At 38.5% G+C, this 11,542-nt stretch overlaps 1 protein-coding gene across 1 annotated transcript; it reads right to left on the reverse strand.

The window, feature by feature from the left end:
• Positions 1-6,361: 6,361 nt before the first annotated feature.
• Positions 6,362-8,174, reverse strand: LOC146629484 (lamin-B1.S-like). Its single transcript, XM_085358633.1, has 4 exons — positions 8,076-8,174; positions 7,000-7,220; positions 6,682-6,910; positions 6,362-6,457 (listed from the first exon to the last, which is right to left on the reverse strand). The coding sequence occupies exons 1-4, from the start codon at positions 8,172-8,174 to the stop codon at positions 6,416-6,418; spliced, it is 591 nt and encodes a 196-aa protein (XP_085214759.1). The 3' UTR covers positions 6,362-6,415.
• Between the last annotated feature and the right edge of the window lie 3,368 nt (positions 8,175-11,542).

Consider the following 11,542-nt stretch of genomic DNA (forward strand, 5'->3'; position numbering starts at 1 on the left):
CTGAACGTAAGTGAATAAATGGAAATGGTTTCCTTTCAAATTTCATTGCAAATATAAAGTCAACATGTAGCTTGAACGGCATGATGAGACAGTCACATGCTGAGGGTGGTTGGTGTTTGTTTCTGGGGTTGTCATCACATTTTATAAATGTCAGAGCGCGATGAGACGGCACAGTGACTGCTGATTATTTCCAAGCAAAAGTCTGTTGAAGTCTTGTTGAAGCACACTTTGTTCTTAAAGATCAAGTAAAACAATAAAAATTAGCTTACAAAATGCTGTATCTCTACAAATACATCATCAGGCATAGCGAGGTTCTGTGCTTATAAGTGACACCTGCTGGAGGTAAACGGGTGGCTGGTAGCACAGACCTTGTGACGTCACCATAAAGATCTGGACGAGGTAAGGCTTTTGCCGTCTTTCTTTAATGTATGTCTCCTCTGCCAATGACAGAGTAAAACTTCCACCTGCTCTCTGGTGGTCAAGGTGTACAGGATGGGGTTGAAGGCACTGTTGATGGGGAGGATGAAGATGACAACCCAGCTGGAGATAGTATCCTGAGTAGGGATGGGTATCGAAAACCGGCTCTTGTTGCGAACTGTTTCAATTCCTTGGAATCGTTTGCCATTTTTGCAAACGATTCCCTTATCGATTCCAGTCGACCCGAATGACGTCACCACGTTGCGGAGCATCATTTACCTGGCAGGAAACACGGCGCCTAAGCGGCTCAAACGCTCAAAAGTTTGATTATACTTTAAGAGAACGGATGACAAACAGGGCAACTTGCAATACTTGCAAAGTAGATATTTCATTTAAGAGAGGAAACACTACGAATATGCAAAAGCATTTGCTCACAAAACACGCAATGACCTTAAATGAATGTCGTGATTTTAATTCCGCTCCGGACTCGTGAATCTCAACCCAGCAGCAGCGGTAACGTTTGCACGTCCTCTCCCGTTAATGCGGCAGGTAAATAATCAACTAACAGCGCATATTATGTTAGCGCGATCTGCCTTATTACAAAACCTTCCATTACTGTGCATTTAGGTGACCATGATGAGACAGACAGACAGAGTCTGGCTCAGATGTTGGCAGTTCTCGCTGCAGTCTACCGTTAGCGTCTCCTTTCAGGCCAGGATAGACGAATGTCACCGAGCAGTGACTAAGTTTGTGGTAAAAGGCTTGCACCCATTTGCCGCAGCAGATGCCCCGATTTTCGGTAAGTGAATGTGTTTAATTGTAGGCAGGGACATTACTGGATATTCTTGTGTAATTGCCACAGAATAATTTATGTTATACTTTGTTATTGCTACAGAAGAATATTTATTTTATTATTTTACATTTACATTTTTTTTTCCTGGGGACCCTGTGACACCCGATTGAAGAGCCATAGGCTGGATCTCTTAAGATCTCACTGTTGAGTTTGTAAGGCCATGTTACTCCTAAATTTCTACCTTGTTCAAAGAGAAGATATAAAAGAAAGTTCTAAGCTAATCGACCTCTGTGTTCTCCTTTTTTTTTTTTAAAAAGAATCGATAAGAGAATCAATAAAGAATCAAATCGTTAAACAGAATCGAAAATGGAATCGGAATCGTGAAAATCTTATCAATACCCATCCCTTATCCTGAGGAAAGAAACATTTCACAAGTGATTGACATTTAGAGAAATATAACTGCGTTGATGCTTTTCAGCAAACTATTCTATAAAGTAACACAGTGACCTATATTAAAAATCCATGTAAAACCTCTAAGATACTATAAGGCAGTTGTTTCACTTCTTCAGTGGCGTGTCTAGAAAATTTTTGTTGGGGGGGCCAGGTAGGGGCACAGATTTGGAGAAGGGTGGCAGATGTAATTGGCAGATAATGTTAAAAACAATTCTATTAACCATAATTCAATAACCCTGTAAACCTAATAACCGAATGCGCTTTTAACTCTTATTAGAATGAGATTTTAACCACTACTGTGCAAAGTTTTTAGATACTGCGTTGCTAAAGGACAAGAGATACAATCAGTGTTTTGTCAGTGTTTATTCAGCATTCAAGGACAGCAATATTTGCATAGTATTTTTACTGACATATAGTACACATATGTTTTGGGCAAAAACATTTTTTAATATTAAAATATGAACATTTGTAACAAACAATTGACAAATTAGCCAATGCAAAACTTTATCTGCCTGTTAAAAAAAGAAGATAATCTTCTCACAAACTGGTGTTTGATTGTGAAACAGGAAAAAAGTGGGGAAACAACTGAAAAGACTAACATTTGAATAAAACCTAAAGGCAAGTAAATACTTTCTATGCTGCCTTATGGTAAACTTTGGTAATATTGATAAAGAACAACACTGGCTGATGATGAAATCCAGTCAGCTGGCATGGTGACACTGCCAGTATTAACCTGCAGGGCTGGACTGGGACAGAAAATCGGGCATTTTGACTAGAGACGGGCCCCCCAGGTATTAAAGCCATAAAGCCTTTGACTGAAAACAAATGCTGTTGTGACAGTGATGTACAGTCTTGTTGGTATATGTATGATTTCTATACATTTTACGTCAGATAAAAACTTTGGTTGTAAGATTTAGATAATTATTTAATAAAAGCTAGATATTTTAAATGAGAATAAGAAAGAAAAGTATTTCTTTGTGCCCCACCTTTCCCTGTTAATGCCCTACCTGCCCCCTGGCAACACTTTGCTAGATCCGCCCCTGCACAGTTACCAGCTGTCAGCTGCTTAGAAAAGGATGCTGGTGTTATTTGTCTCTCAGAAACAGTTCATAACTTCCCTTCAACTCATTCATGTCACCTAAAAGGTAAACCTGTTTCTCCATCACAGCTCTGATGATTCAGTAAGGACATCTCCTGGTTTCATCTTCATGTTTCCCTCTCACCACATATCCAAACCGACATCATGACCAGCAGCTTTACAGCTGTGGCTCCAGCAAACATCAGCTGATACTAGAAATTAATATTAAATAAATTCTAACAACAGCTGATCAAGCTTAAACGTGCTGCTGTTGTTTAGCGCGACATCTGCTGGTTTCCTCTTTCTGGCACAAAGTGGGCGATAAATAAACAAGAGAGACGATCAGCTGATCATTGATCAGTTTCATGATTGAAGTAGCAACAGGAGAGGGAGGGGGAGAATGAGAGAAGAAGAGGCAGCTGTGCAGCGTAAACACAGAATAACTCCAGCTTTGTGTCTTTTTCCATTCTAGCTAAAGTTCGGGACAAACTGCGTCTCTTCTCAGCTCAATACGAAACGTGTAATATTTTCTCTGATTGAGGGACCATTCCATTTTTTTAAGGAGCCGTTGGCAACTCTACTAACTAACCTTATGAATAAAATAAAGTTCACTATCAGTAACATCATAGCACCCACCCACCTAAAAACTCCATCAAGCTGGCTAGAACGCAGTACGAGTTATTGCAACTGAGGGTAAAAAGTCAGCACAACGAAAATAAACTCCACCTAAACTTGGTTCATATCTGACCCAGATAGACTGCAGCTCATAACTTCTTACCTGAAGTTCAGTTCACCTGACACTCGGACTGGCGGCTGCCTCGGGGCTATCCTCCTGCCTCCCCTTCCCTCATCCACCTGTTGCCTCTGTGGAAGCCCCGCCATAGCCACCACCAAACAACTGAGTCATTTTTACACATCGACCTGCATCTGGCCAATCCACCACCTCTCATTGTTCATGCCATTACAAAAAAAAATAAAAAATAAGTCACCGGGCACATGCCCGGTATGCCCGATGGCCAGTCCAGCTATGTTAACCTGCAACCAAATCTGCAGCTCCATACAGCAATGTTACGACTTAGATTATATCTTATAACTCATAACTCTTATGTTAGCTGCCCTCAGTAGCATACTGTCAGAAATATTCGAGGGCTGCAATAATTCTTTAAGTGTTATTTTTTCCTTGGGATTCTAATTTCACCGAAGTTTACTAAACTCAACAAACTTAATATTACTTACCGGGACATTTATTCTGGCCTCATTTTCTTTCACCGAAAAATTGTTTCCTGCGGTGCCATCTTTCGTGCTTGGCTCTCCTACCTTTGCTAACGTGATGCACATAGCGCAGAAGCCGATGCTGCATTCACTTACACTCGGATATCTGAGCTTCACCGTGAAAACATAATCGTACATTTGATATTTGATTGAATTTTATTGTTTTGCCTTTGGGGTGGCACCTGGGGTGACCAGTCTGGTTGGGGGGGTGGCCTGTGCCCCCCCAGGCCACCCCGCTGGACACGCCATTGCAAATCAAATCACTTTTATTGTCACATCACATGTGCAGGTACATTGGTACAGCACATGTGAGTGAAATTCTTGTGTGCGAGCTTCACAAGCAACAGAGTTGTGCAAAATACAATAATGTAAACAAGCAAAATACAAGAATGGCTACATCTGAAACTAATAAATATATGTACAATATATAATAGTATATGCATTTCTGGATGTGTATACTAAATATTTTTCTACGTGTGTGTGTGTGTGTGTGTGTGTGTGTGTGTGTGTGTGTGTACACATATTTTACAAATTAAATAGAGTAAACAATAAATAAAATATATAAAAATATACAGAGTTGAGACATGTTGAGACACTCTCGATTTTTGAGAAAATTAAAGGATTTTAAGTGTGCCTTATAGTGTGGAAAATACATTATACAGAAGAAAAGAATATATCGTGATATATATCGTTACCGCACATGCTTCAAATTATATGCGATATGAATTTTAGGCCATATCGCCCAGCCCTAATTTCAAGCATCCGTACGAACCCTGTATACGCTATTGTTTGTTTTGTGGTGTTGCAAAATAAACTGTTTATGGCAATATTTTTTTCATGGTTTTGATGGTCACTGTAGTTGCTATTTTATTTCTTAAAGTTCTCTCCTTCTCTTATACTTACAATAACCATACTATGGACGGACAAGCGACTGTTTTTACGCGTACTTTCGTTACCAACAATGACGGTAAAACCATTGTATGGCTCCACCATCCGCTTGTTTATTTTCCACATAAACCTTTCACAATAAAGCTCAAGTTTCTGTTGAGACTTTTCAAAATAAACTGAAATGATATATATTATTCTCAAACATAAAATTTCAGAATATGCAGCAAACAAATGACCTCAAATAAAAACATCAAGTAACTATAAAATGGCGCTTACAGTCACCATGCAGATGAAGGCACAGAGAATACCAGCATGGCCAGCAAGGATGAGGCAGAACCAGCTAGCTCCAAGCAGAAGGACCAGTCAAAACAAGTCGAGGACCTTGTTGTTAAACCAGGCGCTACCTCTGTAGCATGGACATGGTTTGGTCATGAAAAGTCTGACACGGCCCAGAAAACTGTACTATGCAAATTATGCCACAAACTGGTCCCCACCACCACTCAAACACGACAAACTTCTTTAACCACCATTTTAACCACCACTTCTTTAACATGTAATGTATTTACATTACATTAATGTATTTAAAAAACATCGCATGAGAAAGTGTGTCCACCTTCTCATGTAATGTTTTTTAATTATTTTTGCTACTTTTTACATTGTATATACATACTGAAGACATCAAATATTGAATTGAATAAAAATAAAATTGAATTGAAATATATACAGACAAATGTAAGTTCGGGAATAAATTTATTGAGATATATACCCATAGCATGCAAAATATCACACAGAAAGTACTTTAAATATTTTTAAAAAACAGTTAAAGTGATGCTTTTTCATAATCAAAAACTTACATACAATCACAATTAAGTCATCTGTGTATACAGTGGCATTTGTATACACAACACACTAATTCACAGAAATGAGTCATACTGTTTAAAAATGCAAGCTTTTGCTTTCATTGAATGTTCATAGTGTCTTAGATCCAATCATTTACCACCCAGTACTAACACAGGAGTGACTAAAGTCAGTTTTCATTCTATACGAAAAGAGTTGTAACAGTTGCAACACACTGCCCTTACTTCCTTATTAACAATCAATATATATTCATCAACAATCATGTAGTTCGGGGCAACTAAGATCCTTTGATTCCCTGTTTTAGTTTAACAGGATGATATAGAACCTTTACAGCTTACCAGACCAGAAAAAAATGAACCACTTGTGGCTTTTCTGTAACTGTAAAAAAGTCAACAAAAATAAAATGACAGGAAAAGAGAAAATGTTAAGATTTAAATACAGATTCAAGAAAGAAAGTTCAGAAATACAGTTCTGTTTGATTTTTGGTTGTTCACATGAATACCTACAGAAAAACATTAATGCAGTTTTAACACACAGTTATGCATTTTTGCTGAAATTTACTACAAAAGATAGAAAAATAGTTTTTGTGTTACAGTTGGCAGCAGAGTGGATGGGCTCAGAGATGATAGTAATGAGGAGTGGTTGGTGCAGCCAAGTCACATGATTAAGCAGGCTGTCTTGGCGGTGTGAGGCGCTCTCTGCGAAATCAACCAAATCTATAATCAAACTGTTTTATAGCACACATCGGAAACATTCATTTTTTCAAAAACTTGTATTTTGTTAAACTGTACCAAATCCCAACAAGTGTGACCCAGAATACTAGACTTGTCACATACATAGTTTTAGTTTGAAAGTCTGATACACAAAAATTATTCTAGAAATCCACATACATTTGAAGTGACATGAATCATGTCAAACTTGCCTCAGTTCCACTGTTTTGAAGGCAGATGAATTTGCCACCTCTGTCAATCTCGTCAGTATAGATGGGTCCTGTGGCTGAGGCAGTGTGCACTTTTGACATTGAGCTGCTGGCGTTTTGTTCCCCTATGTCAACACGCTTCCGCTTTCCCTGAGTGGTGCACACACTTCCACTGCTGGATGAGCCTCGAGACATGGTTTCATGAGATGAAGGACTTTGAGACAGCTTTAGCCTAAAGAAAAGCAAAGTTAAAGAGTTCTGCGTTATCAAAGCTTTTCAGAAGGGATGTCAAAAGATGAGCCAAAATTTTTGTTTCCTCACCTTTCTTCTTCTCCTTCCAGAAGCTTACGATAGATGTTTATCTCCATGTCCAGGGCAAGTTTAACATCAAACAACTCCTCATGCTCATGAAGTTGCTGCTGCATCTTTGCTTGGATCTCAGCCACCTCACGTTCTTTGTCTGCTAGCATTTTGCAGCTCGTATTTTTTTCCTTTACCAATGCTGCCTCCAGCTCTGCTATACGTTCACGCCAACCATGAGTCTCAATATTTGCAAAGAAGACAGAGGTGAACAAGCAAGTCCACAGTGTCATTCAGCAGTGCTTTAATTTTGTTAGCTTTGTGATCTGCGTGACAGCATTGTTCAAATGTATTTGGTAAATTTTTCTTTAGGATTTAGGTTAATACTAATCAGTATTGAAATGTAAGTAAGTTAGGATGTTGGGGTTTTTTTTTTTTTTACTTTAACTTTAAACACAGGTAGTTTTGTAGAGCCAGATTCTTTGGCATGTAAGTTATATTTTGGCATCATTTTTTTCATGACATCTTAAAAATGTCATAGGATTGGATGGGCTACAGTAAAAAATAGAGTTCTGACATGATCAGTATTTATGTCTCTAAACTTCTGCAGCTATTATGTCAATGTATAGAAGACAGTTGTAAAAACTCATACTGATAGCTATCGAGACAGTCATTATATGACATCAATCTTCTAAATTAAGAAACATTGAGGCAAACACCTATTGCTCTACAAGTCTATACATTCTTGCGACATTGGAATATGTATTATTGTATTGAAATTGTAAATGAAGAGCATTTAAAAAATCTCTCTGAATATCATATCAAAGTTTCATCTATTAATAGCTTCCTGAATTCTCTTTCCCTACTCATGCATGCACTTAACTCAGGGTGAACATATGTAGAACACTACTCTGATCATCCCTTATGGAACTGCAAACTCACCATCAATGTTAATCAGCTCAGTTTATTTCTAAACTCAGATCATTTAACATCCTTCCTGTAATGGAACCATGGTCTGTACTCACACTTAGAACTAAGAAACACAGGCATTTTGGCTGACAGAAATTAAAGCCTTATACGTAAGATAAAAAGCCAACCTCCTTCTGCAGATCAACTAGCTGCGCAGTGAGGCTCTCGATCGTAAGGGCAGACTCTCTGAGCTCCCCCTGAGCCATGTTGGCTGATGCGTCTTTCATCTATGATAAGCGATGCAGATCTTCTGGCTGGAGACAAATATACAAATGTTTCCAGATTCAACAACAGCAACAGTTTCACACCCTGAAAGAGGAACTAAGTGCCGTCAGTGACTTCCTGACATACAGGAAGTTATGTTTACAGTTCTCTTCGCTTTCGTATGGGTGCTACTTTAACATGTTACTTTCTCTGCATGAGCAGACTTCAGCTGGTATCAACATACCGCATTCTGCAGTATATTGTCAATAACTGTTTAACATTCTGGTGTCTACAGCAGATTGCATTCAGTTGATTTCATCTTCAGATCTTAAGATTTTAATTAATCAGACACAAATTTTCTACTAAAGTAAAATACTACATTTAAAAAGCCCTTAGAAAAGACACCAAATAAGAACAAACATTGTTGTAACTGTACATAAAGAGCCTGATGTAACCGGATAGTCCAGTAGATTCCTTCACGCAACAGCTTGCATGATAGCTAATATACAGGACAACAGCTTCAAGCACAGCTTAATAGTGATTGTAGTAAGCAAATCTCAGTTTCAACTGTGAAGGGAAGACTTCAAGCTTGACAGGACGAGTTGCAGCTAGAAAGCCATTGCTAAGACGTCAGAATAAGACAGATAAGCTTGCCTGGGCCATGTACCACCACCAGTGGACTTCTGAAGACTGAATCAAAATTTGAAATCTTCAGTTCATCACACAGGATCTTTGTACAGCATAGAGTAGGCGAAAAGATGGTTCCACAGTGTGTGGCGTCAAATGTCAAACATGGAGGTTTAATGTCTCTAAATCGATTCCATGATTTGTTTGTTTTTTTTACTCCAATTGCTTATTTGTACTATGCTTTCATTTCAGAGTGCAATGAGACAAACTGCATAATTTTCAATAAAAATTTGGAAATATTGGGGTGTTCTAAAACTTAAAACCCCAATATCAAATAATACCATGTTCTAGCTATAAAAAAATTAAATTAAAAAAGAGAATAATTATAGTCATTATTATCTACTTTTTAAGTCTGAATCTTATTGTCTTAGTCTAAATTTGTTATAGTATTACAGAAATAATTGTTTTGTGATGGAGAATGTATACACTTTTACCTCGGTTACCTTTACTAATCAATTTGAGTTCATCTTCCAATGCTGACAGAAGACTAACTGCTTGGTGCCATTCTTGTGCTTCTGTAGACTGCAAGGAGAAGCAGAGTCCTCAAGTTTTTTACTTAGTGATTTCGAAATCATTTGTACTCTGGGGCTTGGGGGCTTCAGTCATGTGTAGCTGGTAGGGTGTAGATATGATATAATATGATGTTGCTGTCGATGAGTAGTTATATGCTTTATGTGTTTTTGTGCATTCAGGTTCATTTAAAGAATGATCGTAATAGATCATTAGAGTTAAAGGAACATCACATCGTGGACCCCACCCAGCAGGGTCATATCTTCTCTGAGCGTCGCATCATAATGGAGGTCCACAGTCCATTTACTATCCGGTCAGACTGACCTTTCATAGTGTATGAATTATTCTGATGCAATTCAAAATGTGCTACGCTGTTTCAGAACATCAAAATTATTCTCAAAATGATCAATAATATTTTTTTTCTTGATGTCGCAATCATACCCCTTCGTAGAGTGAGACAGGCGATCTATGTTGTCTGTGAACAATCAATGAACAGAGGGCTTGGCTTACTAGAACAACTGACATCACCTACAGTGCTGTTTTGAGATCCCCCACTCATATCTGGCATCAAGTGATCTCAATCTATAGACCAGATAAGATGCTTATCATTATACAAAATTATACAGAACAATTATACAAAAATTATACATTAAACAAATGTGTAAAACAAAATTTTAGTCCACTCTCAAGATCCAATTGAATTCAATTCAGTTTTATTTTTTATAAAAAAATTAATGGTTTTTATCCTGTGAAAAGTGCTATATAAATAAATTGATTAGATTTGACTATTTATGCAGCAGCAAATCACAACAACTGTCACCTCAAGGTGCTTTATATTGTAAGGTAGACCCTGCAATAATACATACAGAGAAAAACCCAACAATCATATGACCCCGTATGAGCAAGCACTTTAGCAACAGTGGAAGGAAAAACTCCCTTTTAACAGGAAGAAACATCCGGAAGAACCAGGCTCAGGGAGGGGCGGCCATCTGCCGCAAACAGTTGGGGTGAGAGAAGGAAGCAGGACAAAATGCATGCAGTGGAAGACAGCCAGAGATTGATAACAAGTGTGATTCAGTACAGAGAGGTAACAAAGTGAGTGATAAAGGTGACTGACAAAGAAATACTCAGTGCATCATGGGAATCCCCCAGCAGCCTATTGCAGCATTACTAAGGGTAGCCCAAAGTTTTAAGCCTAATCTTAAAAGTAGAGATAGTGTCTGTGTCCCGAATCAAACTGGAAGCTGGTTCATAGAAGAGGGACCTGAAAACTGAAGGCTCTCCCTCCCATTCTACTTTTAAATACTCTAGGAACAAGAAGCCTGCAGTGTGACGGCGAAGTGCTCTAATGTGGTGATATGGTACTATAAGGTCATTAAGATAAGATGGGCCTAATTATTTAAGACCTTGTATGTGAGGAGCAGGATTTTGAATTAAATTCTGGATTTAACAGGGAGCTGAAGGGAAGCCAATACAGGAGAAATATGCTCTTTCTTTCCAGTCCCTGTCACTACTCTTGCTGTAGCATTTTGGGTCAACTCAAGGCTTTTCAGTGAGTTTTTAGGACCTCCTGATAATAATGAATTACACTAGTCCAGCCTAGAAGTAATAAATGCATAAATGATTTTTTTTTTTTTAGCGTCACTCTGATTCTAGAGATATTGTGCAAATGTAAGAAAGCAGTCAATCAATTTTTGGCAAATACAGGAAATCAGTTTTTGTCAGCCGATCACTTTTTGGCACAACACCCGGTCGTGCACGTCTTGATTTCTGCTTCAAGGCACTGCAGCGCGTCGCATGTGGGTGAGAGCCCCTCTCCCCTGTCTGTCTGACCGAAAAGTGTACGAAGACGGACAATTTTGGGGGACCATAAATCCTGCAGATTAAGCATTGACCATTGGTCATTTTCAGTACTCACAATTAATTGCCCAATCAAATTACTAAACATAATTACATATTGACATAATTAGAGAGAGATTATAGTCAAATAAATAGCTGCTTTGACAATGAGCCACTGCTGGTAGCTAGAGTGTGTGTCTGTTCTGTTTGGACTGATCATTCATGCTGGGGCGCTTACACCAAGAAATCCGTTTGTTTGTTTTTTGTCCCAGGGCAGACCCGCCTCCAGCTGGACCAAGGCCCTTCGACCAGCCAATGAGATGCTACGTTACGTACGCACGCACGCACAGCCTGA

Source organism: Diplotaxodon limnothrissa, linkage group LG7 (assembly GCF_057381915.1).
Source record: "Diplotaxodon limnothrissa isolate DT_005_m linkage group LG7, D_limnothrissa_male_GT1.1, whole genome shotgun sequence".
Classification (NCBI taxonomy): domain Eukaryota; kingdom Metazoa; phylum Chordata; class Actinopteri; order Cichliformes; family Cichlidae; genus Diplotaxodon; species Diplotaxodon limnothrissa.

What these genes read in the sequence shown, in the direction of transcription:
- LOC146629484 (XM_085358633.1), bottom strand. Translation starts at nt 8,174, where the DNA reads ATGAAAGACGCATCAGCCAACATGGCTCAGGGGGAGCTCAGAGAGTCT. An exon ending in TAGTTGATCTGCAGAAGGAG is followed by an intron (nt 7,221 to 8,075) that starts GTTGGCTTTTTA and finishes GCAAATATTGAG; the next exon opens with ACTCATGGTTGGCGTGAACG. An exon ending in CTGGAAGGAGAAGAAGAAAG is followed by an intron (nt 6,911 to 6,999) that starts GTGAGGAAACAA and finishes GCTTTTCTTTAG; the next exon opens with GCTAAAGCTGTCTCAAAGTC.